The sequence below is a fragment of the Myotis daubentonii genome, chromosome X (assembly GCF_963259705.1).
Source record: "Myotis daubentonii chromosome X, mMyoDau2.1, whole genome shotgun sequence".
Classification (NCBI taxonomy): Eukaryota; Metazoa; Chordata; class Mammalia; order Chiroptera; family Vespertilionidae; genus Myotis; species Myotis daubentonii.
Genome location: NC_081861.1, coordinates 36,278,933 through 36,306,768, shown reverse-complemented (window position 1 = coordinate 36,306,768; position 27,836 = coordinate 36,278,933). Strand labels below are relative to the sequence as shown.

Below are 27,836 nucleotides of genomic sequence, written 5' to 3'. Positions count from 1 at the left end.
TTGTTTTTCTGTTTCTAAATGTGCTTTCCCTCTTAAAAGCAGAATGTCCATAGTATATCTGTATTGATTCCCTTGAATCCTCTGTCCACCTTCAGTTTACTTTATGTACTTTTTTTTTGTATACTTCTACTTGCATTATTGAACACCAAATTTGATCAAGGAAGTCTCCTGTTTACAAACTTTTAAAGAGTTCTTCCTTATCTAACAGTTCCAGCTCAGATTTCCTTTGGGATACTCACTATTCTCCAGCCACAGTATGTATTCTGCCCCCAGACCCTTCTTCTTATTTTTCTCTGTGCCTGGAATAGCCCTTTTTCCTCCTTTCTATATCACATGGGATTGACTAAACCAAATGTCACTCTTGAGAAGCATTCTTGGGCTCTGTTTCCTTCTCCCATTCTCATTGAATGTATTTCTTACTTTTCCCTTTTCATTATAGCACTTGGTATATTGTGTTACAATTATGCATATGTCTGAATTTGCTTCTATATTGTTAATTCCTTGATCAGGTAATGTGTATTATTCGTTTTTTGTATCTCCAAGATATATCTGTTTTAGTAATTATAAGTGAGATCAAGTAAGTACAAGATTGGCTGTTGGTTTTAAGCTAGTTCTTGCATTTTAAGAAAGAAGAAACCATGAATATGCCCCTAGTTCTGTTGAATTTTATTTATAGATATTGAATTTTATTGAATAAGATTTTTAAAAATATGTTCTTAACATACTATTTGATGATTAAAATCTTAAAATGTATTTCAATGTGATAAGCTTGTATTTTGATTACAGCAACCTTATATTTCTAGTATACATTCTATTTGATCTTCATGAATAACCTTTTAATGTGATGTGGTGATCTTTTTGTAAGATTTCATTAAATATTTTTGTATCTTTATTAATGAAAATAACCCCTATCCAATTTATTTATTGCTGCATAACAAGCTACCCCAAACTTAGTTATATAAAAGAACAACCATTTTATTATGCTTAGTGATTCTGTGGGCCTAGAATATAGACAGAACTAAATAGGGATGGCTCATCTGCATTCCTATGCATGATGGCTGGGGCCTAAGCTGAGACAGCTTGATTGTCTGGAGGTGACATAAACAGTTAAGGACTATAATAATCTGGAGGCTTCTTTATCTATGTTTGGTGCTTAGTCTGCAATGACTTGAAGACTGGGCTCAGCTGGAACTGTACCGGAAGACCTACAACTGGTCCTTCCATGTGGCTTCTGGGTTTGGAGAGAGTATCCTGTGCAGGAAGAAGTACCTAGTTCTCTAGTGCTTCAAGAACCCAATGCAGAAGTTGAATGGCCTGTCACCGAATCTTGGAAGCACCATTACTTCTCCTGCACTATTTTAGAGAAGGAACATGACTTCTTGGGGAAGAATGTCAAACTATTTAGAGCCATGCTTTAAAACTCTCATAGTCACATAATATATTCTGTTTATTTATATCCCATATATTTGGAATAATCTTAAATACGTTTCTTTTATAAATTTAGTTGGTTAACATAAACAGACTGTTGTAAAACATAGAAAAGGACTGAAATCTAGAAAGTAAGTCTAGTTTTAGAATATCTCCAGTCAGTTTATCTGAATCAGGGAGATGATATTGTCTTTTTCTTTTTTATATTGTGTAATCATATTTGTTTTTGTACATCAAATAGTACATATTTTATTCATTTTGTACCCAATTTTCATATTTACAGTTTTTATATATAGCTTTAAACATTTTCCCCTCCTGACTTTTAATTCTTTTCATTAGCTCTTATTTATCATCCTAGTTTTTAAAATTTGATTTATTTAAAAATTGTTTTTTGCCCCAGCCGGTTTGGCTCAGTAGATAGAACATTGGCCTGCAGACTGAAAGGTCCCAGGTTTGATTCCCGTCAAGGGCACAAGCCTGGGTTGTGGGCTCGATCCCTAGTAGGGAGCGTGCAGGAGGCAGTCCATCAATGATTCTCTCTCATCATTGTTTCTGTCTCTCTCTCCTTCTCCCTTCTTCTCTGAAATCAATAAAAATATATTTTAAAAAATTGTTTTTAACTGTTTTGTGGTTTCCTTTTCTGTCCCCAAGGGAATCAAGTACTGATTTTATTTTTTAGTTTTGGCCTAATTTTAAAAAATTACTAATTTGAGATATACTTCATATACCATAAATTCACCCTTGTAAAAAGTGTACTAGTAAATTCAGTGGTTGTTAGTATATTCAGAGTTGTTTTGCTATCATCACAATCTAATTTTAGAATATTTTTCAATACCCCAGAAAGAAACCTCTTGCCCATTAGCTTTCACTTTCTCCTTACCTGCCACCGGTCTAAACAACCACTAATCTACTTTCTATAAATTTGCCTATTTTGGACTGTTCATATAACTAGGATCATGTAATAAAAGCTCCTTTTACAGTGGTTTCTTCGACTTAGGATAATGTTTTCAGGGTTCATCCATGTTGTATATGTTATAAATTCTTTTTTTATTGCCAAATATTCCATTGTATGAATATATGTTTATTAATTTATTCCTTAAATTTGGTTTGTTTCCACTTTTTGGCTAGTAAAACTGAATACTGCTGTTAAGAGTATTCTTGTAAAAGATTTCATTTGGACATGTTTTCATTTCTCTTGGGTAATATATACCTTAGGATTTGAGTTGCAGGGTCAATATGGTAACTTTTTGAGGAGCTGCCAAACTGTTTTTCCAAAATGGCAGCAGCATTTTATGTTCTTACTAGCCATGTTTTAGCATTCTGCTTTTTCTTTGCCAACATTTGTTATTGTCTTTGTTTCTTATTAGTGGCTCGGTGCACGAAATTTGTGTACAATAAAAGGGAATTAATTAGAGGAAATATTTTAATATTGCTATTTGCCCTTTCTTTATAATAGAAGTGTCAGAGATGACAGAAAATTAGTAAAATGTATATTAAAATCTCCCTCCTGTCAGAGTCTGGAGTGCGGGACCCAGAGTCAAGTCCCTGCCCACCCGCGTGCACCTTGAAATTGCACAAGATCCAGACCCAGCCGGCCCCACCCCCATTGGGTGAGACCCACACTCAGCCGGCCCCACACCCGTCAAGCCCTGCTGGGCGGGGGGGCGCAGCCTCAGATACCCCGTCAAGCCCCACCGGGTGGGGGGTGCAGCCTTAGGTGCCCCGTCAAGCCCTGCCAGGTGGGGGGGGGGGGTGCAGCCTCAGGTCCCCCAGCCCAGGGCCACAGCCTGAGTTCCGCCGCCCCGGCCAGGCGCTATGCAACCTCAGGTCCCTGCTGATTGGTCGTTACGGCGTCATGGAGTGATGAGCATTTGCATATTAGCCTTTTATTATGAATACTAGGAGCCCGGTGCATGAAATTCGTGCACTGGGGGGCGGTCCCTCAGCCTAGCCTGCCCCCTCTCACATACTGGGAGCCCTCAGGGGATGTCCTACTGACAGCTTAGGCCGGCTCCCTGCTCCCCTTGGAGCTGGCTACACCCCTGCCCCCTCAAATTGCCAGCTCCACCCCTGCCCAGGCCCCTCCGATCACCGGTCTCGCCCCTGCCTCCTCCAATCGCTAGCTCCGCCCCTGCCCCCTCCAATCACCAGCTCTGCCCCTCAGCCCCCTCCCTCACCACCTGCCTGGACACTTCAACTGAGGGGACTGGGTGCTACCATCTTGTGGCTATGGGCGCCACCATCTTTGTGACAGAGTGATGGTTAATTTGCATATTATAGGATAGGTATCCTAGTGGGTGTGAAGTTGTGTCTTTTTAAAAATTTTAATTTTATAAAGTTTCTTTATTGGACCCCATTAAAGTATATCTCAATTTAGTAAATTTTTTAAAAATAAGTTTTTATTGATTTTTTACAGAGAGGAAGGGAGAGGGATAGAGAGTTAGGTACATCAATGAGAGAGAAACATTGATCAGCTGCCTCCTGCACACCCCCTACTGGGGATGTGCCTGCAACCAAGATATATGCCCTTGACTGGAATCGAACCTGGGACCTTTCAGTCTGCAGGCTGATGCTGTATCCACTGAGCCAAACCAGTTAGGGCTCATTTAGTAAATTTTTAAAAAATCTTTACCTGAGGGGAGAGAGAAAAACATTCGTTGGTTGCCTGCCTTCCACATGCTCCCTGAGTGGGCTTAAACCCATAACTCAGGTATGGCCCTAACCAGGAATCGAACCAGCAACCTTTAGGAGCACATGATGATGCTCAACCAACTGAGCCACTCTGGCCCGGCAGTATCTTGTTATGGTTTTGACTTCCATTTCCTTGATGGCCAATTACACTGAGCATGTTTTCATGTTCTAATAGCCATTTGTCTATTCAGAGCTCTTGCCTATGTTTTTAATTGGGTTATTTGTCTTTAAAATGGTTGAATTATAAGAGTTCTTTATATGTTTTGCATAAAAATACCTTATCAGATATATGATTTGCAAATATTTTCTTTTTCATATTTTATTTTTTATTGAATTTATTGGAGTGACATTGGTTAATAAGAGTATATAGGTTTCAAGTGTACAATTCTTGCAAACACATGATCTGTATAATGTATTGTGTGTTCATCACCCCAAGTGAACACACCATTCCATCACCATTTATCCTCTCCTTTACCTTCTTCTACCTTTCCCCAATTCCACTTGATTTGCAAATATAGTGTCCCAAAAGAATGTATACACACACTTTTGAATAATTACAAAGGCAGTGCTTATTAAGATATATTAAATTTTCAAAATTGACGTATCAGCTTTTAAAGTGTGTGTACATTTTAGGGGGACACCCTGTATTTTCTCCCATTCTGTAGATTCTCTTTTCCTTGATATGGAGTTTTTTGAAGCACAAAAAGTTAATTATGAATAAATTAAATTCATTTTTTTTTGTCTCTTCTGCTTTTGGTCTGATATCTAAGAAGGCTTTCATTAATGCACAGTTACAAAGATTTACTTCTGTGTTTTAGGGTTTTAGCTCTTCATTTATATCTTTGATCCATTTTGAATTAATTATTAATATATGGTGTGAACTAAGGTCCAGCTGCATTCTTTTGCATATGGATATCCAGTTATCCTAGCAACATTGTTTGAAAAGACTACTCTTTCTCCATTGATTTGTCTTGTCCTATTTGTCAAAAATTAAATGACCATTAGTGTAAGATTTTATTTCTGGACCCTCAGTTTTATTACATTGGATCTACATATTTATCCCTACGTTAGTACTATAATTTGATTACTGTAAGTTTTCAGGTCATGAAGTGTGAATCTTCTAATTTTGTTCTTCTTTTTCAAGATTGTTTTTGATGTTCTGCATCCTTTGCATTACCATAATAATTTTAGGATCAGCTTTCCATTTTCTACTAAGAAACCAGCTGGGATTTTGATAGGGATTGCATTGAGTCTTTAGATCAATTTGGAGAGTATTATCGTCTAATAATATTAAGTCTCAAGATCCATGAGCTGCCTGTCCTTTCTTTAATCTGTTGTTATTTAATCTTCAGTTTGCCTTTCTTATTAATACAGGATTATCAGGGCTCACTGCTGAAAAAAAATTATTTTGTTCATTTCCTCATTGACCCAGTCATTCACTCCTTTAAAAATTTATTTTCATTCCATTTCAATGTTAATATTTAGTATAATATTTTAGTAAAAAAGAAATATGGGTGTTACTTTTAATATTTTCTAGGATATCTTTAGTAATGTCACTAAGAAATGAAAAAGTAATTATGCTTTATCAGGTGATAATTTTACTGAATTTGATTCTATTTTATGATTCAAATTTAACTTTAACTTTTTATGTACAAGTATGTATATGTTAATTTGAAGTAATGTGATACCACTTAATGTTGAATTTTAATTACTTAAATCCAACTGAATTTTTAGAACATTAGAAAAAGCTAATTTTTTTTCCCCCCTTTACTGTAGTCGGTGGTAGATGATTGGATAGAATCATACAAGCATGACCGAGATATAGCACTTCTTGACCTCATCAACTTTTTCATTCAGTGTTCAGGCTGTAAAGGTAAGATATATTTATTTTTGGAAACAGAATATTTTTTAAATGGTCTTGTCTTTTTTGTTCCACCTAAAGCTATATTAACATTTTACATGGAAAATAATGCCAAGATATTGGATTTCTTGCATTATAACCATACATAATATGTAAGAAAAAAAAGAGCAAAGAACATAGTAAGAAACTCTATTGAGACAGTTGTACTCATATGCGAAGTTAACTAAAACTTGGCAATTTATAATTGTTATGTTACTTTTATTAGATATATTTCCCACTTTCAGCATCTGGTTTTAGGAACAAAGAAATGGATTAAGAAGGGAGGAGGAAGATAATGAAGAGATATAGGTTCATATGGCAGGGAATTGTAAAGTTTAGGGAATTAAAAAGTACCATGAATAATAGTAAGTAAGTAATAACTAAGTAGATAAGTAAGTTAAACAAGGTATTGGTGAAATTTCCAGTTTGTCTTCTCAAAGGTAGAGAAACTGGATTGGGGAGTGGGAGTCTTGTGAAAAATGTTTTTACTTTGTGTAAAAATATTTTGAAGTAGAAATGGGGAAAATATAAAATACAGAAATATCTTCCCAGGTACAAATATTAGTGCAGATATTGGGCTAGAGGATAAAATTATGTAAGTTCAGGATACATCCTCATGTGGATTATTTCATGAGTCAGTTAAGATCATGGGTAGGTTTTGATCTGTCCCATGTTTCCCTAACACTTGGCCCATCCTAATTCTAGAAGATGCCCAGGGAAATAAATGTTACATAGTTTTATAAAGGTGCTGCATTTTTTAAAGAAAATGGCACCAAAAAACATGGGCATTAGAAATCAGGAGGGTTGCTTAAAAATAGATCTAAGAAGTTAAGGTGCTAAAGAATGACTGACTTATATCTGAAGAAAGAATTCCCAAAAAAAACCCACAGTTTACTTAGGTTTATTCCTTTCATTTGATTATAGTCCTTAAAAAATACTGTCATTAGAATTGGAAAACAAGTAACATTGTAAGAACTGATGCATTTAAGATTGATCACAACATTCAGTGCAGTGTGCATATTAAATGTTAAGTATATGAGGCCTGATAAATATATTAACTTCTTCAGTCCATGATCTTTATAATGCCATTAATGTAGTCCAGTTTTCAGAAATTTAAAAAAATGGTCTTAACTTTAAAGTATAGAAACTTGCCTAGTTGTCTTAAAAGTTAAAAGTAGCTGCAAATCAATATTAGAAAAATCTGCTGACTGCTCAGAAAAAGTGTTGTTATGATGACAATATGATGAGCCAGATTAATTCTTAAAAATGAGATATATTAATATTTTGTCTATGCTTAGTCCATCTCTCTGCAGTATAAGTGTATAGGGACCTGTTTGTTGTGTTAGGTACAAGGACTATGTCCTTTCTCTTTTTATGTTTTTTTTGAAAATGGAAGGTTAATTGCAGAACAACCGAGCAGGTGCCAGAAATAATTTGATGACTTAAATTTGAATTTTTTATCTTCAATATTTTCTGCTATATCATAGTTTTGTCAGTTTTAGTTTCCTAATGAGGCTTCTGAATTGAAGTTTTAAAACAAGGCCATAGACAACAGCATTTTTTCTTTATCCAATTCATTCATTTCCTGGCATCAGTGTGATTGTAAGTCAGAATCTCGCCAACTCACCATTTGGATATACCTTGTCACAAACCACGCTATCAAGATTTGTAAAAATTCAATGTGTTGAAAACTTAGAGTATCAGATAGATTTAAAATACTGCCATAATATTTTTTTTTAGAATAAAAAAAGCTCCACTAAAGGAAATTTACCATATAATCAAAGTTAAGGTCATTAAGTACTTTCAAAACACAAAATTATTTTGATATATTCTTTTATAAATGAGTTAGAAACTTCTTTAAGTATATCCAGTATACTTGAATCTTTTCCTGTGGACTCAGGGTTGTCATTATGAGCATCAGTTATTTTACTTCAGTTGTGCCTTCTGCAGCTATTGAGGTGCTCTGTGGTTGGTGATACTGTTGTTTCCTTCTTTCTTTCCTGCTCAACTGTTACTTTTCAATTTACCAGTTTTTAGAAGTCTTGCTTCATGTCTCCCACACTTTTAAGGCAGTGGGCTCTGGCCTGGTGTTCTGGAGTTATATGTAGTGAGGTTTAGGGCAGTTATATGGCCTATGAGATGAGAGGAAGAGCTTCAGAATTGGACATTTGTCAAAATGTAAGCAGTATGTTTGCTTTGAGGTTTATTTACATATAAATGTTTATTTCATAGGAATTGTTTCAGGGATTGAGTTACTTTGCTTCTAGCACTGCCAAGTTACAGCACCTGGGCATAAGTTATGGGAAGATATCTGAAGATTATAGCCATAACTCTAGATTAGAATTTTAAAAACCCTTTACAAAGTTTTTTTGAGAATGTGTTTCTTTAGCCAAGGAAATGATGGTTTCTTCCAAATGTTTTAATATTTTTAAACAGGCATTTGGTTCTCTTTGATGTTGTGTTAAGTACGGGCTCTTTCACAGCACCACTAGAAATTGATCTCCCCTGCGGGCGATCAGCATGATGTAGATGAATAATGTCAGACAAATTATTTAACTTCTTTTCCTTAGCCTTATTTTCCTCATCTGTAAAGTGAAGATTATGTAGTACCTGCCTCATGGGCATGTTACCTTGGCTAATCATATGTGAAGTGGCTTGCTCATAGGAAGCTCTTTGGATGTTAGTTACTGGTCTACCCCTGCTGGCTTTGTTGTGCTACTGGAAAGTCTTAAATTGCATGCCCATAGAGAAGGAGGCTCAAGTATCAATTGTTCTTTTCAGGTTTAGGGTTGGAAAGAGAATATGATATTTATTGTTTTTAAATGTATACACACATACACGTACATGCATATACAGAATTTAGCTTGGCAGTTGAAATATCTCCCTTTCATAATAAATTTAATCTTCCTATATTAAGACGTTCTTTTCTTAGATGTTACTATATTTATGGTATTCCCAGTTATAAAACTGGCAAGGAATAAATAATCCATCAATAGAAATAGGGTTTTTAAAATCTAATATTTTAATTTTTTAAAAACCTGACACCCCATCAGAGGAAATTCAAGTACATATCCTCTCTGCAGTATCTATTGCTTAAAACTTTTCTCTAGAAATTCTTATCTACGACTTAAAACTTTTCCTTAGAAATTCCAATGTGGGTCAGTTGGTTGGAGCATCGTCCTGTACACCTAAAGGTGCTGTGTTCATTTCTCGGTCAGGGCACATGCTTGGGTTGCAGGTTCCATCCCTGTTTGGGGTGCATGCAGGAGGCAGCTGATTGATATTTCTCTCTCTCACATCAGTGTTTCTCCTTCCCTCCCTCCCTCTCTCTTTCTCTCTCTCCCCCATCCCTCTGTCCCCTACCCTCCTCCCTTCTTTCTCTAAAATCAATTAAAAACAAGACAAAATATATCCTGGATGCCTTTTTTCTCTCCTCCCATCCTCCTTTAAAATTCTGAATGTCTTTATCAGATTTCAATCTTCTTGTGAGGGTCTGAACTATAGCCATTTTTGGCATAGCCATTCATTAGGGCATTTATTATATAATACTTAATATTTTCCTTCCTTCCCTTTCTAGGCTTATATATTTATTTATTCATTTATTTCCTCCCTCAAGGATATGTTTATTGGAGAGAGAGGGAGAGGAGAGAGAGAGAGAGAGAGAGAGAGAGAGAGAGAGAGAGAGAGACATTGATGTGAGAGAGAAACATCAATCAGTTGCCTGAGAGAGAGAGAGAGAGAGAGAGAGAGAGAGAGAGAGAGAGATACATCGATGTGAGAGAGAAACATCAATCAGTTGCCTCCCATATGCACCCCGACCAAGGATGGAACATGTAACCTACGTATGTCCCCTGACAAGGAATTGAACGTGCAACCTATTGGTGTATGGGAGGATACTTCAACCAACGAAGCCACCTGGCCAGAGCTAGGTTATTCTTTATTTAATCTTCCAACTAGATTATGGGCTTCTGGATGGGCAGGAACTACAACCTATGTTTTTTTGAAGCTTATGGGATGTAGTTGACTTTTACATGGAGTAGTGCTTAATGAAGCAAACTGGCTAAAGTAAACTCTTCCTATTATTAATCTTTCCCTTGTTATCTTTAGGGTCTTCCTTACGGTTTTAAATGTTACCCTGAAAGCTGCCTCATTCTTGATGACGTATGTTTTATATTATAAAGGAACTAAGCCTGTATACATATTATAGGTATGAGTAAAGTAAGTCAGGCAGAAATGGTGAAGGCTAGGAAGAAAGATATCTGTCGGAAGTATAGGGTTCTTGTAAACATTGAGATTGGGATTTGTGCATTATTTATAGGGTTGAGTATCACAGAGAAGGTCACTTGATGAAGAAGTACACCTTATTATGTGACTGTAGACATTTTAGTATTAAAGACTGAAAAATTCTCTTTATTTATTTCTTTGTACCATGTATTAACTTCTCACACTTGGGAATTTCAGGAGTTGTCACAGCAGAAATGTTTAGACATATGCAGAACTCTGAAATAATTCGAAAAATGACTGAAGAGTTTGATGAGGTAACATTACTCTAAATGTTTTGATAATTTTATGCATGTTGATCTTGATTTACTCTTGAAAGTATTCTTTTTTTAAAATTTCTTTTTGAAAGTATTCTTAAATTCTGAATATTAGTGTCATGGATAAGAGCTTTGGCATCAGCTTCAATCAGATGATGGCTATGTGACCTTGGGCAAGTTGTCTTAGCATTAGCTTCATCATCTGTAACCCAGGCTTATCCCTAACCAGGAATCAAACTGTGACCTCCTGGTTCATAGATTGATGCTCAACTACTGAGCCATGCTGGCTGGGCTCAACGACCATTTTAAAAGATGTCAGACAAGAGTTATTAAAATAGCTTTGTTGATCACTAAGTGCTATTAATTAGCCTCCAAATAGTTAAGATGTAATTATGAGTAATGGTATTATTTTAGCTTTCTTATATTAAATGTTTTAGTGAGAACCTTCTTACTAAAAGGAAACAGCTATTCGAGGTAGGAATCCTGATATATAGTTTGAAAATAATTAGAAAATCAAGTTGCTAACAACAATTAAGATATATTTTAATATAGCCACTTAAATGAGCCAATCAGAAAAGATGGAAGCAACCCTTTTTGTGGAGTAGTATTAGGACTTTATTCTCAGATGCAAAATAGTACTACTTACATATGTCATAGCTTAAAATAAAAAATATTGTTCTAATGACAAAATTTGTTACAAAATTTTACTAAACTGATAAAATCATCTTAAGCCTTTATGATACTCTGGTTAGAAGTTCTTTTAGAAATTCTATGTGATATTGGTACCTTTTTTTTTTTAAGGACTTGTTTGTTTTTATTTATGGAGAATCTCACTGTAAATACATTGAAGAATATTCCACCTTTTTATGGAAGAGTATCTGGGGTCCATTTTTTCCAGGCTATACTAGCTACATTTCATTTCTTTAAAAAATTATCTGGTTGATTATATCTGTTGACTGTTTGATGTCCTGAAGCTAATGAAAACATGCATGGTAATCTTTTGATTATTTAGAAATCATACATCAATCTGTTAGATTGCTGAGAATATGATTTCATCCTCTTGAATGCATTTAAAAATATAACTTTGGTTTGCTTTTTGTTTTAAAGAAATTTAATAATTGTATCTTTGCTTATCAGAATAGTGTTTTGGTTTGATGAGAGGCATTTTTTTAAACCTCTGAATAATTGACAAATATTTTCATTGGTTAAAGTGAATTCAGAATATTCATGTGGTATTTAATAAAAGCAGAGATACTCTGCTTTTATTTACTTCTGCCTTTGTATATTGTTCTCCTGCCTACATTGAGGATTTTATTAGAAAAGAAAGGTGAGATAAAGGAGTCATTTTAGCTTCTGTCTAGGGTATTTCAAAAAGAAGTAAAATTTATTGTCACTTGTTTTATATGAAATGGTTGTTTAACTTTTTGTTTTAGGATAGTGGAGATTATCCACTTACCATGGCCGGTCCTCAGTGGAAGAAATTCAAATCCAGTTTTTGTGAATTCATTGGCGTCTTAGTACGGCAGTGTCAATATAGTATCATATATGATGAATACATGATGGATACAGTCATTTCACTTCTTACAGGATTGTCTGACTCACAAGTCAGAGCATTTCGACATACAAGCACCCTGGCAGGTTGGTATTTAGAAATATTTTCTGTGTATTTCCCAAGATTAGAGATGAAAATGATTTCCATTAAAAGAAATAATTGTGACACAAATTAATTTTATTTATAAAGTAACCACTAGGAAGCCACCAACCTCTCTTCCAACCCCCTTGAATTATCAGGAATGGGGTGGTATTTCAGTTTGGTTCTGTGAAGGCATACTATCCTATCTAATGAAAGAGAAACATGGTAATTAGCGTACAACCGCTACCCTTCCCATTGGCTAATCAGGGTGATATGTAAATTAACTGCCAGCCAAGATGGCGGCCGGCAGCCAGGCAGCTGATGCGAACAGGGAGGCTTGCTTGCTTCAGTGATGGAGGAAGCCAAGCTTCCCCGCCTGCCTTGCCGGCCTCTCAGTTGCACTCCAAGCAACATTGTAACAAATATAGAAGCTAAACAAAACCCTAGGCTTCAGCCAGCAGGACCGCAACATTGTTTCAAATACAGAAGGTAAACAAAGGCCAGAAACCTGCTTTCAGCAGCAGAGGTCTCATAGCTGGAGCCAAGCCTCAGAGCTAAAGCTGGCCCAGAATAAAAAAAAAAAAGGAAAAAACGACAGGTTAGGAGCTTCAGTCACCCGCCAGCTTGAAAACGGCCCTCAGACCCTCTCCCAGTCTGGCCAGGCACCCCAGTGGGGACCCCCACCCTAAAGGGGGTGTGACCAGATGCAAACAGCCATCATCCCCTCACCCAGGCTGGCCAGGCACCCCAGTGGGGACCCCCACCCTGATCCAGGACACCCTTCAGGGCAAACCAGCCAGCCCCCACTCGCGCACCAGGCTTCTATCCTATATAGTAAAAGGGTAATATGCCTCCCAGCACCGGGGTCATCGGAGCAGTGAGGCCTCCCAGCACCGGGATCAGTGTGACAGGGGGTAGTGCCCAAACCCCCTGATCGCCCTGCGGCTGTGTGTGTGACAGGGGGCAGGGCCACAAACTCCCAATCCGCCCTGCTCTGTTCGTGACAGGGGGGAGCTCCCCAACCCCCTCATCGCCCTGCGGCTCTGTGTTTGACAGGGTGCGGCGCCCCAACCCTCCCCCCGCCCCCCCCCCCCCCAGGCCCTGCTCTGTGTGTGATGGGGTAGAGCCATAACCTCCCCATTGGCCCTGCCCTGAGTGTGACAGTTATGGCGCCCCAACCACCTGATCGGCCCTGCTCTGTGGGTGATAGAGGGCGGCGCCCCAACCCCCTGATCCGCCCTCCTCTGTGTGTGACGGGGTGGTGCCCCAACTCCCCTATCAGCCCTACTCTGTGAGTGACAGGGGGGAGCTCCTCGACCCCCTGATCAGCCCTGCTCTGTGCGTGACAGGGGGGAGCTCCTCAACCCCCTGATCGGCCCTGATCTGTGCATGACAGGGTACGGAGCCCCAACCCCCCTGATGGTCCCTGCTCTGTGCGTGACAGGGGGCAGCGCCCCAACCTCCTGATGGGCCCTGCTCTGTGCGTGATGGGGTGGTGCCGCAACCTCCCCATCGACCCTGCCTTGAGTGTGACGGGGCGGTGCCCCAACCCCCCAATTGGCCCTACCCTGAGCGTGACTGAGGGTGGCATCACAACCTCCCAATTCGCCCTGCTCTGTGCATGACAGGGGGCGGCGCCCCCAACTCCCCAATCGGCCCTGCTCTGAGCCCGACCAGGGGCTGCACCTAGGGATTGGGCCTGCCCTCTGCCACCTGGGAGCAGGCCTAAGCCAGCAGGTCGTTATCTCCTGAGGGGTCCCAGACTGCAAGAGGGCACAGGCCGGGCTGAGGGACCCCCCTCCCTCCCGAGTGCACAAATTTTTGTGCACCGGGCCTCTAGTTCTATATAATAAAAGCCTAATAATATGCTAAGTGTCCCGTCGTCCGATCTTCCGTTCAACCAATTAAAGTGTAATATGCTAATGATATTCTAAGGTCGCTCAAACTCTCGCTATGATGTGCACTGACCACCAGGGGATAGTCGCTCTGACCCATAGGTTGCTGCTAGGGTCCTACCGATTGGGACTGAGCGAAACGGGCCAGACACGCCCTGGAGCCTTCTCGTGGTCCCTACCTGGCTCGCCAACCTCCCATGTCCCTCCCCAGTCCCGATTCTGCACTGTTGGGGTCCCTCAGCCTGGCCTGCACCCTCTCACAATCCAGGTTGAGGGAACCCCCCCAAGTGCACCAGGCGTCTAGTATTAGTATGTAATGATTTTCTTGTGGTAAATCTATTTGAATATTATGTATTAGGTAGAGCTGCTATGTCTCTTGCCCTTGGTATAGTGGCCTAATGTAATAGTTGTTCTGTAGGGCCCAGTATCACAGACTCCTGGATCACCCATGCTGGGCACTCCAGATGTGCCCCCACCCTGTGGGGTGTGTACTCCCTCCTGTTGTAGTTAAGTCTTGATTGCTGTTGGCACCTCAGTGAGGGAGATTTACCCCCAGGCCAATTGTCTATGAGGAGTGGAGGACTGGTTGGGACCACTGTGGAGTATCAGCTGTGCAGGGGTCCACCCTATGAAGCAGGATTTACTTTAGTGCGTCTTTGGTGCCCACTGAGTCTGCCCCTTGAGCATGTTTCTTTTGGAGGTGGTTAGGTGGTGCTTTGACATGATCTGAAGCTGTCCACTGGGTGCACTGGTTCTGGGGCCTCCTGGGAGGTACAGGCCAAGGTCAATTGCCAGCTGTGTTCTGCCCAGGGTATCCTAGTATGTGCTCCAAAGCAATCTGTAGATGGCTGCTACTTCTGCTGGGCTTGGAAGTGTCCAGAAGAGGCCAAGCTGTGAATCAACACTGGCTGCTGCTAGTGTCAGGCCTGGGGCTACTTAGTGATAGTTACGAGGCATGCAGAGGCCAGATGCTGCTTTTTTGAGAGATTTTAAGATAGTCTGAAATGTGAGCAAAGACAAGCCATTTCTGTGGAAATCCACTGGAAACCTTTCTTATGTTTTTGAGTAACTTTAGGCTGAGTCAGATTTTTTGACTTTTAAATTTTAATAAAAGGAGTTGGAAAATTAATTCTAGAAGTGATTTTTGGTGTTGATGTTGATAAAATCTTTTGATTTCTCCTTTATGCTAAAGGCAAAATTGTTGATACACTATTATAAGATATGTGCTTTTTTATTTCAGTTTGAATGAATCAAATGGGTGTTAATTATGTATTACTATAGTATAGTGTCTACAAAATATATTCATTCTCAAAGTGTGGAAATATTATTTTTCTCTTTAAAGTATTTTCTCAAATAATTAAAGCTGTGATTAAAGATGTACTTCTGCTGAGTTTTCTATTTTAAAAAATAAAACGCAGACAGTCTCCCTATAGGTTTTTTGTTTTTAGATTCAAAGTTACAAAATATAAATGTGATCTTGTTCTTAAGAAATTGGGTAGTATTTAATGTTAAGAATTTGATGGGTAAAGAAAATTAAAATAAGTATAATGGTATGAGGTGAATAAATTTAGATCAGAATGACAAAATGGTTTGCTGAGGATGTGAAATAGCTCAGCAGAAAATTCAGAATCTCTTTTAAAGAGAGCCAATAGCCAAAAATTACAATAGTTTTATGTTGTTCAGTCATGTAATGAACCAGAATTGAGAAATAGTCTGGAGTGAGCTAAAGAAAGTATAAAATGGTCAGATACTTCAGTTATTAAGTTTTAAATCACAGTCATTGAGTCTTGTCTTAGGATCAAGAGTTCAGTAACAGAAGGTGGGGATCTGGAGAGGGTCTGTTATCAATTTATTACTAAAACTAGAGGCCCAGGGCATGAAATTCATGCACTCTAGGGGGGGGGGTCCCTCACCCTGGCCTGCATCCTTTCACAGTCCGGGAGCCCTTGGGGGATGTCTGACTGACGACGGCTCAGTGGTTGTCTAACTAAGCTGTTAGTTGGACATCCTTAGTGCTGCTGTGGAGGCGGGAGAGGCTTCCGCCAGCCGTGAGCCTGGCTTCTGGCTGAGCGACGCTCCCCCTGTGGGAGCGTACTGACCACCAGGGGGCAGCTCCTGTGTTGAGCGTCTGCCTCCTGGTGGTCAGTGTTCATCATAGCGACCGGTCGTCCCGCTGTTGGGTTGATTTGCATATTTGCCTTTTATTATATTAAGCCCTGGAAAGTTTTCTCAGTGGTTAGAGCATCAGCCCGAGGACTGCAGGGTTGCGGGCTCGATTTCCAGTCAAGGGCATGTACCTCAGGTGTGGGTTCAATTCCCTGCCCCGTTTGGAGCATGTGCTGGAGGCAACCAGTTGATGTGTCTCTCACATCAATGTTTCCGTCTTTCTCTTTCTCTCTTTTCCTCCCCCTCTTCCCATCCTTCCATTCCTATATATCATGGGAAAATATCCTCTGGTGAGGATTACAAATACACAAACACACATACACAAACACACACATAATTAAATACCACTTTATTGAGTGATACTTTACTCTTTGTACTTTAATTTTCATCTGAACGCTCTTCATAATTTCACCATTGTATCCATGGTATGTAATAGAGTAAAATGAAAGGAAATCAGATACTGGTAAAATTCTCTAACATTTTTACACACTACTAGAGGCCTGGTGCATGAAATTAGTGCACTTGGCAGGGGGTTCCCTTAGCCTGGCCTGTGCCCTCTCACAGTCCAGGAGCCCTGGGGGGGGATGTCCGACTGACCGCTTAGTGGGCCTATGCCGTCAGTCGGCCATCCTTAGCATTGCCACGGAGGTGGGAGAGGCTCCCACCACTGCCGCTGTGCTAGCCAGCCGTGAGTCCGGCTTCTGGCTGAGCAGCGCTCCTCCTGTGGGAGCACAGTGACCACCAGGGGGCAGCTCCTGCGTTGAGTGTCTGCCCCCTGGTGGTCAGCGCGCATCATAGTGACTGGTCATTCCACCATTTAGTCATTTGCATATTAGCCTTTTATTATATAGGATACACCATAGATGAGGCCACCTAGAACCATAAGAAATGCAAAAAATTCACTGTTAACTCATTCTTGAATTGCCCCCATTTAAAATCAAATTGCCCCCCCTGTGGGGTGTGTGCTGCATCTTGGGAACCAGTGGACTTGACACTTTTCCTCTCTGAGCTTCATTTCTGAATACATACACATATACCATGGGAATTGTAATCTCTTCTTCGCCTACCTCACTGTGTTGTCATGAGGAGGTTCTGAGCTAATATACCTAGAAATGTTTCATCAAGAAGTGATGTCTAAACAGGAAGGGGTGGTAATTTTTAAGCTCACGGGTACCCTTGCAGGTAGCAGGTGCTGATTAAGGAAGGAGGGCATGATTTTTTCTTGGGACTGTAGCTATGGAAGCTTTGCAGAGGGTTCTGCAGCCCTTGGAGGGGTGGGCTCTGGCCAGCGGCCCTGTAGCAGTGGTCATTCCTGGAGGCACTGGTGTGGGTTGTAGGGAGGAGAGGCATGCTTGGCCCCAGCAGAAGGGGCCCGGCAGCTGTGGGCCGCAGGCTCGGGGCCACTGATGGGTGGTCGCCAGTGTGCTATTGTTGTGGGTGCCCTTGGCGGGAGTGGTGGGGGAAGAGATTGGGAGTTGGAGTTGCGGGCTGCAGCTACCCCCGAGGCTGGGTCAGCCTCCCTGTCCCCTCAGGGGTGCGGGGGCTGGGGTAGGGTGTCCTGGCAGGGAGATTGGAAGAGCTCCCTGCGTCTGCTTCCTCTTACTTCTTTGCAGTCCGGGCTCCTTTCAGGCACTGTCCTCAGACCCCTGGAAACTTGGCTCCAGCCGCCTGCCCCCTGCTGCGCGTGCATCAATATGCAAATTGGTCGTTACGGGGATGGACAAATTAGCATATTACCTCTTTATATATATAGATAGTTTGATATAAAGCACCCAGGCTCGCTCTCTCTCTTTGGTTACTGAGATAGCTAATTGACTGCTGTATGAGACACAGTTACTTTGAAGGTGAATCGTGGTCTCTGAAAAAGAACATTGGAGGGGATATATAGTCTCGAGACAGTTTACTAAGTTTTGAATCCTACTTACAATGAACTGCATAATCTGAGGCAAATTTCTTTTTTATTTATTTATTTATTTATTTATTTTTTTATTGCTTAAAGTATTACAAAGGGTATTACATATGTATCCATTTTATCCCCCCGCCCTAGACAGTCCCCTAGCCTCCCCTATCCCCCAGTGTCTTATGTCCATTGGTTATGCTTATATGCATGCATACAAGTCCTTTAGTTGATCTCTTACCCCCCTACCTCCTGCCCCCCAACCCTCCCCGGCCTTCCCGCTGCAGTTTGACAATCTGTTTGAGGCAGCTCTGAGAGGCAAATTTCTTAATCTCCCGATCTTCAGTGTCCTCATGAATGAAATGGGGATAATAGTACTTAATTTTGAGGGCTGTTGTAAGGATTAGGAGATAGTCTATGAAAAGTATATAACATAGGTAACTGACTGATACACACTAAGTGTTTAACACTCATTAGCTATTGTTTTCTTGTTGTCATTTGTGGCAGCTGTATTTTACTTTTCTTTTAGAAGTAGTATAGCCCATTTTGTTTTTAATTTTTCTTAATTTGTAATTTTTTTTGTCTGTGAAACTAATATTAACCCTTTTTCCCTTTAAAAATAGCTATGAAGTTGATGACAGCTTTGGTGAATGTGGCACTAAATCTTAGCATTAATATGGATAATACACAAAGACAGTATGAGGCAGAACGGAATAAAATGATTGGGAAACGAGCCAATGAGAGGCTAGAACTCCTGCTACAAAAGCGGAAAGAGGTAAACGTATATATTATTTGCACTATTAATAGGTGACCAACTTGGTCACCATTAATGATACAGCTTTGGTAGTTCATTAGATAAAATATTTTGAAAGATTTAAGTTTGTTGACTATCCATGCCAGCAAAACCTTCTGGGTATATTTTCTTTATTTGTGGACTAGAATTAAGAGTTCAAGGCTTCAAGTAAGAATTCCTGGGCATATCGGACAAATTGTTTTAAGCCTTAGTATTTCATCCCTTCTGTAAAAATATCTGAACTTCTTCCTTCAGCTTGTCAGGATGAAATAAAGTTTCACTTATATGAAATCATTTTGAAAAATAACTTAAAAGCTATTTATGGTGTCTCAGTTGTTGGCTATTTTTGTGTAGTGTAGAAGCACTTGTTTAAAATTAATGACCGCTAAATTCAGATTTGAATGAGGAAAATATTTTTCAGCCTTACCCTAAATAATAAATAAAATATTTCAATGTTGTATTTGTGATTTAAATTCCTCCTTCATTGATGATATAATATTTTGCTATCTGATACTAGGGATGTTTATTTTTATTTCTAAAGGCGCAAAGTCTGATGTAACTCCTGAGTTACAATACTTGCCATGGTAATCCATAAATTACTTACTTGATTTTGGCACTGGCATAGCTATAATGTAAAGTTAAGTTATTTCTGAAATAGTCAATAACTTTTAAAAATACCTCGACTCACGAAAAGCTAGAAAAATTTGGCCCACATTTCCCTGATGCTTAAATACCTCATTGCTTTCATATAGTTTGAAATGAAGAACTGACCTTTTTGCCCTTTAATTTAATTAATTTCATCAGATGATTTATTAGGCAAACATACTTTTTGAAATTAATGGCCTCATTCTTTGACATAAATTTAAGATTGTGAACACAGAATGAGTAGATTTATTTTTTGAAAATATTTTTATTGAATTTTAGAGAGAGAGGAAGGGAGAGGGTGAAGTAGAGAGGAACATTGATATGAGAATGAAACATTGATATGCTGCTTCCTGCATACCCCGTATCAGGGATCAAGCTGCAATCCTGAGACATCCTGGCAACCCGCTCAGTGCACAGAAGGACGCCTAAACAACTGGGCCACATTGGCCAGGGCCAGGATGAGCAGATAGAATTCTTGTGCAAATACAGGATATTAATACTTCTAGGTTAGGACTAAGTCTTTAAACACATTAAAAGACCACCTGTACCTTTGACTATTTATCTGTACTAATGAACATAAGATAACATTATTTAGAAATTCAAGATTATATTCATGAAAAGAAAAAAATTACAAAAACACAGATTTCTTATACCTTGTAAGCTCTGAAAACATTTTCTCTTAACTCTCAAGCTCTAAATTAAAAATGTATGGAGTACATAAGTCAACCAAGATTTGAAATGTTTACTTGATTTTTTTTCAGGTGAGCCTTCTTTCCCTCAAAATAATTTAGCAGGGAGACTTTTTTTTTTTTTACAAGTTATCTTATTCAAATCCCTTTTATTTTTTGAACAGGTACTAGTTAATATGACTTTTCTTTTTCAGAATATAAAGGCCAAGATAATCAAATATTAATATTTTTATATATGAGCATACATGTTATTTAATAGGTAATATGTATTATTATAAACTCAACAGATTTCATTATATATACTTATACAATGGAAATTTGTGAGCATTAGAAAAATTAATCTACCAGCCAAACATTAAAAAAGCCAAGTCAAATATTCCAGATATCGAGGGATTTTACTTGATATACAACAGCTGTTAATTTTTCTGTGTTTACTGTTGTCTAGTGAAATTAAAGTTTAGATGTAACCACTTAAACCACTGGAGAGACCTGCATTTGTACTTTAACAAATTTTAGATGTTCTTTTGGTTGTCTTCCATTACCGTTGAAAGGAAACTTTTTTTTCAGCTTCAAGAAAATCAGGATGAAATAGAAAATATGATGAATGCAATATTTAAGGGAGTGTTTGTACATAGATACCGGTAAGTCATGACAGTTTTTTCTATGTAATTCTTAACGCTATTCAAGTTTGGAAGTGGTTTAGGCAGTATAAGTAAGTGGAAAGAGTGTTGACGAAAGGTTAATGTTAGAATCTAAGTTCTTCCATGGAATGAGACACACTCAAGGCAAATTATTTAACTGCTTTGAACTTGATGTTTTCTTTCTGAAAAATGGATTAGCGTTGTTCTTGACTTGTAGCTGCCCAGCAAATGGAAGCTACTACTATTATTTAGTAGGAGTCAGCATATAGAATATTTCATTGCTTTTGGATGTATTATGTTAATAGAGCCTGTACACACTGACTCCTGACTCTCTTCCATTTGAGTATCAGTGGGAAAATTTGGAGAGATGTGAGATGTTTTCTTTTGCTATTTTGAATGAATAGAGGAAAAAAGTAGATAATCTTACCACCATTTCTGTTGTCACCTATTCTTTAAATGTTGATGGCATTCTTATTCAACTTTTTTCTCATTTCCTCAACATGGCAGTTATTTAATCAGGTTAATACTTCCTTTGTAATGTCCCTTTGTCCATTCTTTTCTCATTCTTTGTCCATTTCTTATTGTCATAGTTACCTTTGTCTATTTTCCTCATCATTCTCATGCCTAGAGATTTTGAAGTTTCCTTAAAACATTCTTTTGTTGCATTATTTTTCTGCTGAAAAGCCTTCAATGACTCACCAGTACCTACAGGATGAATTAAAATAATTTAGTTTGACATTCAAATCCAAATTGGGGTTGGCCTCATTGTTATGTGTAACTAATTCGTGCCTGGAAAATTACGCTCTAACCAGATCATTGTGCCTGCTGTCTTCTGAACACACCATGCCCAGCAGGTGTGAGCAAAAGTGTGTGATATGGCATGGCGTAAAAGGTGGGGATGGATTTTGTTTATAGTTCTATTTAAGTTTAAATATTTATGTGGTGAAAAATTATGCTTTGCCAACTAAATTGTAACCTCATTGGCATTCAGAGGACATGCTTCAGCTCTACTTTTATTTTTATTTTTAAAATATATTTTTATTGATTTCAGAGAGGAAGGGAGAGGGAGAGAGCCATCGATTGGCTGTCTCCTACATGCCCCACCATGGTGACCCAGGCTGTACTCTGACTGGATTGAACCATGACCTCCTGGTTCAGCCATTGAACCATGCTGGCTGGGCCAGTTCTACTTTTAAATTGCCAATAATACTTTATATAGTAGAATATTCATAGTAGGTTTGAATTATTTGGCATCTATTGAATAAAAAGTCCTGGGGTATAGTGGCACTAATATGCATAATGTTTCCTTCCTTCAGCGATGCAATAGCTGAAATCCGAGCTATTTGTATTGAAGAAATTGGCATTTGGATGAAAATGTATAGTGATGCTTTTCTTAATGACAGTTATTTAAAATATGTTGGTTGGACTATGCATGATAAGGTAAGATATGCCCTACAGACTCTCTACCTACAGGCATCGCTGTCTACAATTCTCATTCAAAAAGAGTTATATGAATGTAGGTATATCTGGGACTTCATTCCTATAGGTTTGTCTCCTATATTGTGTTCTGAATGCTCCATGAGATCATCATCTCTGTCACATAAATTCCTGTAGATTTTTGAATCGTGGCCACTGATTTAGCCTTTAATCTTGAATTATTTTTATACTGAAACATTAGGATCATGTAGGTGGGGGTAGTGAGGCATTTCTTAGAGTACTAAGAAGAGTCTTTAATTTGGTTTTTAGTATGTGAGTGCTGTATTTTAAAAAATTCCTCTCAATAAATATGCATCTTAGATTGTAAGTTATAACTTGACTTCTGACCTTTTTTATAAATCTACATTTCTCTGAAGCTGCCTTTTCATTGGCTTTGAAGTTCCTTGTATATATCCCTTACAAATATTACTTTCTGTAAAGTAAAACAATATGAAATGTGCTTCTGTTGTCTTTCATAATAATATTTCTCTGAATAGATTTTCAAAAAAATTTTATTTGATCTACGAAAATGGAAACCCCAAAGGTATTTAGTCATATAGTATATATGTATTGATTCATATTTTTGCATTATCAAAGATGAGTTTCTGAAGAAATGCTACTGTATAGAACATTTAAAATTTTAAAGTAGAAAATAGGGTATATGTTTTGACTATTCAGGTTGAAAACATACAAGTTTTTAATGCATTTTTCCTCTTGTTTCATTTAGCAAGGTGAAGTAAGACTCAAATGTCTCACTGCTCTACAAGGGCTTTATTATAACAAAGAGCTTAATTCCAAACTGGAGCTTTTTACCAGTCGGTTCAAGGTTAGTATTACTTTTAAGTATTTAAAAATTACCTATCATTTGAATAGCTTTCCCTTTAAAAATCTTTTTTTTTTTTTTTGTCCTTAGGATAGAATTGTGTCTATGACCCTTGACAAAGAATACGATGTTGCAGTACAAGCAATAAAATTACTTACTCTTGTTTTACAGTAAGTGTGTATTTATTGCATATTACTGATGTCCAGATATTTAAATAATACATTAGAGAATTTGGTTTCACTTATTTAGATCTAAAATTTAATAACTTAATTCATGGTATTTTATAGGTACAACTTTAATTTTCCCATGTAAACTTGAGAAAATAGGAAAAGGAAACCATGGGACTAGAAAAATTCTGAGCTAAGAATTCATGTGTTCTTCATTCGTTTGGTCCATTTTCTCTCCATTTTACTGTCTTAGATGCTTTTAAAATAAAGTTAAACACCTGAGTGTAATAAATGTTCTTACTGTATTTTATTACACTTTCAGAAATTAGTATTTAATGAAACTAAACTTCTCTTTAGGTAATCTGAATTTAAACATATTATATTGTAATAGTGATACAAATTATTTTTTCTTTAAAAAATTATGGTAATACTATATCCTATATAATAAAAGGCTAATATGCAAATTGACCGAACAGCGAACTGACTGGTTGCTATGATGCGCACTGACCACCAGGGGGCAGACAACGCAGGAGCTTCCCCCTGGTGGTCAATGCGCTCACATAGGGGGAGTGCCACTCAGCCAGAAGCCAGGCTTATGGCTGGCGAGCACAGCAGTGGTGGCGGGAACCTCCCCTGCCTCTGTGATGGCAATAAGGATGTCCGACTGCCAACTTAGGCCTATTCCCTGTTTTTGGCCCACTCCCCACGGAGGCCCCCCCCCCCCCAGTGTACGAATTTCGTACACCGAGCCTCTAGTATGTATATAACAGAATTTACCATTTTAAGTGTACAGGTCAATGGCATATGTACATTCACATTGTGCAGCCATCACCATTATCCATCTGCAGAACTCTTTTTTATCCTTTTATATTGAAACTCTATACCCATTAAACACACTATTTCTTCCTCCTTCCCTTTCTTACCCCCCAATCCCTGGTGACCACTGTTCTACTTTCTATCTTTATGAATTTGACTATTTTAGGTACCTCATATAGTGGAATCATACAATATTAGTCCTTTTGTATCTGGCTTATTCACTTTAGCATATTGTCTTCAGTGTTTGTCCATATTGTAGCACATGTAAGAATTTGATTCCTTTTTGAGGCTCAGTAATATTCCATTATGTTTATACCACACTAGAGGCCTGCAAAATTTGTGCAGCAATGGGGTTCCCTGGCCTGGCCTGGCCTGTGGGATCGGGCCGAAACTGGCTCTCTGACATCCCCGTAGGGGTCCTGGATTGCGAGAGGGCACAGATCAGGCCGAGGGACCTCACCAATGCACAATCAGGGCTGGGGAGCGATGCGGGAGGTTGGTCAGCTGGGGAGGAACCGCGGGAGGGCTCCAGGGCATCTCCAGCCCATCTTACTCAGTCCTGATTGGCTGAACCCCAGCAGCAAGCTAACCTACTGGTTGAAGCTCCTGCCCCCTGGTGGTCAGTGCACGTTATAGCAACTGGTTGACTGCCCCCGGTGGTCAGTGCATGTCATAGCAAGTGGTTGAGTGGCCTTAGCATATCATTAGAATATTACACTTTGACTGGTTGAATGGACGACCAGACACTTAGCATATTAGGCTTTCATTATATAGGATTTTATTTATGCATTCATCTGTCAGTGGACATTTAGGTTGTCAACATGGTCCAAATAACTGTAAAAGGGTCCCTTTTTATCATTGCATGTTAATTCTGACACTCATGGAACATTCATCATGTAATAGTAGCCAGTTAAATTTGGTAAAACAAATGAGAGATGACTGTCCAATATGATTTTAAATCTTATTGTAAAGCCATAGTGATTTTTAAATTTTGGTACTGGTGAATATGAAAAGAGATCATTGGCATAGAATAAAGAAGACTATAAAGACAAATGCAGTTAATCCAGGAACCTAGTATAGGGTGAGGATGGCATTTCCTATCAAAAAATAAATGGTTCTGTGACAAATAGGCTTTATTTAGGGGAAAAATTAAATTAGATATCTATTTAATTTCTTATACAAAAATAATTTCCAGATGGATGAAAAGTTTAAATGCAAATAAATGAAACCACTAAAGTTCTGCGTGAAAATTCAGGAAGATTGGTTTTTATGTAAAATCACAGCAATATCTTTCTGAGCATGAGATAAAAGAAAAGGAAATGTTCACATAAAAAAAAATCACTGAATTAACTATATAAAAATCTAATACATAAAATATCATAAACTCATAAAACAAATGGCAGATTGGTCAAAATTATTGTATCATAGGAGTCAATTTCAATCTATAATAATAAAAGCTAATTAGACCAGACATCCTTCCCAACAGCCTCCCAGACTAAGCTGGGCTGCAAGGGAAGGCCAGGTCCTGGGGGCCTGCCGGCAGCCGGAGGGAAGCCCGGGTTCCAGGTGCCGGAGGGAAGACGGTGCCGGCAGCCGGGGGAAGGAAGGCCTACTCTTGTATGAATTTGGTGCATCGGTCCTCTAGTAAATCAATAAAAAGAACAGAAAGCCAATAGGAAAATAGTCAAAAGTCAGTAAACAGATCATTGATAGAAAATAAAATAAAAATTTAAACATATGAAAAAATGGTTAGCCACACTTTAGAGAAGTATTAAAATTAGACCATTATTTTACCTACTAGGTGCCTGGTGCACAGATTCGTGCATTGGTGGGGTCCCTCAGCCTGGCCTATGCCCTCTCGCAATCCAGGACCCCTCAGGGTATATCGGACTGCCGGTTTTGCCTGATTCAGTGAGCCCGGCTTCTGGTTGAGCAGCATTCCCACTGTGGAGTGCACTGACCACTAGGGCGCAGCTCATGCATTGAGTGCCTGCCCCCTGCTGGTCAGTGCACGTCATAGGTACCGGTCATTCCACTGTTCGGTCAATTTGCATGTTAGCCTTCTATTATATAGGATAGGATATGCATATAATTCAAATATTGAAAAATGTTGAAATAAACAAAGTAATAGCACTCTATATATTTCTGTAGCTTCTCATCTCCCTCCGTAATACCTTATAGACATTTTTTTCTTGTTTCTGGTACTGATATTTTTATGAAGGGTGATACTCATTTATGTTGGTTTAGCCATGTATATAAATAATAACTGAAACTTCCAAGAAACATTCCTTCTCAAATAGTTAAAAATGAATGAACTGATTCGAATCAATGTATGTTTTTTAAAATCATAAGTGATTTTTCCAAAAACGATCCAGTATTATATATAAGCAGATTAAATCAAAGTGCTATTGACACTTGAATTTTAACATTTCGGTTTTGTTTCTCTTCAAAAGAATTAATATTTCGTTAGACTTCAGACTTCTGGACCTTGAAAACAACAAAAAAACAAAAAGGATCTGAGATCCTAAACTAAACACCTAAATGTACTTAGTTAGGCTTTTCTCTTTGGGGTGGTCCTATGATTCTTAATTTATATATAATGGTAAAAACCTAGATTATTTATCTCACAGTAGACTAAAAGCATATAAGGTGTTTGGCACTTATATTTTAATTAATCCATTTCTGTTGTCTTATATGGTGTTCAGTACATGATGGATGAAATGTTCTTCCTCATTGTATTAGTATATTTTAATGTGGTGATATTATCACTTAATATTGCTATGAAATATATGCAGTGTTCTCTGATTATTAACTAAGCTCTTAGCATGCCACTACTCCACTTTACTTTCTACATTAGTTTATATTATTTACTCTTCATTTTCCTGTGATGTCCTTGACTTATATTATTACTTTCTCTTTACCATGGCTTCACTTTCGTTACTGATTGGAATTTTACCTTCCATTGATTTGAAATGTTCACAAAATACTCAGCTCTTTTGCCTGGGCAAGCTTTTACTGATAGATGATAAGTAAAGTTGATGTCTTCTTTTTAATTTTTCTTAACACAACTTAGTGAAAGTATGAGCATGGATTTTTGTATTCAGTATGCTTCAAATTATACCACCACTAAAAAGACTGGTATGGTTTATTTATTTTTTAGGAGTAGCGAAGAAGTTCTTACTGCAGAAGATTGTGAAAATGTCTATCATCTGGTGTATTCAGCTCACCGGCCAGTAGCAGTAGCAGCTGGAGAATTTCTCTACAAAAAGTAAATCTGTTTTTCTGTTATTATTTCCTTTAAAAGTTTCAATTTCCCTTCTCCAATTCCTTTAATTTATTTAAGTTAAATCTTTAAAGGGGAATTGTACCCATATCTTTTAATGGATATGCTTAAAAGTGTACCTAAGTATATCACAATGTTAAGACCTTTTCCTAATTTTTCACTTTAATTCTGATGTCAGCTTCCCCAAAAATGGTTAATTTTGAGATAAAACATTTATTTAAAAGAGTATATGATGTAAAATATTCACACTGCAGTTTTCTATTTCTTATTATCCAGTGTTCTCTCTTTTTTATTTATAAAGAAAAACAATCATGGCCTTGACCAGTTTGGCTCAGTGGATAGAGCATTGGCCTGC

General features: G+C 38.3%; 1 protein-coding gene across 11 annotated transcripts in view; it reads left to right on the top strand.

The window, feature by feature from the left end:
- STAG2 (STAG2 cohesin complex component) overlaps positions 1–27,836 on the top strand; it is a 154,308-nt gene that overhangs the window by 81,115 nt on the left and 45,357 nt on the right. For all 11 annotated transcript variants that reach the window (XM_059679421.1, XM_059679420.1, XM_059679413.1 and 8 more), the window contains 9 exons: positions 5,896–5,992; positions 10,481–10,557; positions 11,991–12,195; positions 18,772–18,923; positions 20,843–20,916; positions 22,233–22,356; positions 23,120–23,218; positions 23,306–23,385; positions 27,359–27,466. In XM_059679421.1, the coding sequence (XP_059535404.1) occupies positions 5,896–5,992; positions 10,481–10,557; positions 11,991–12,195; positions 18,772–18,923; positions 20,843–20,916; positions 22,233–22,356; positions 23,120–23,218; positions 23,306–23,385; positions 27,359–27,466 (1,016 nt within the window). The remainder of the gene's footprint in view (positions 1–5,895; positions 5,993–10,480; positions 10,558–11,990; positions 12,196–18,771; positions 18,924–20,842; positions 20,917–22,232; positions 22,357–23,119; positions 23,219–23,305; positions 23,386–27,358; positions 27,467–27,836) is intronic.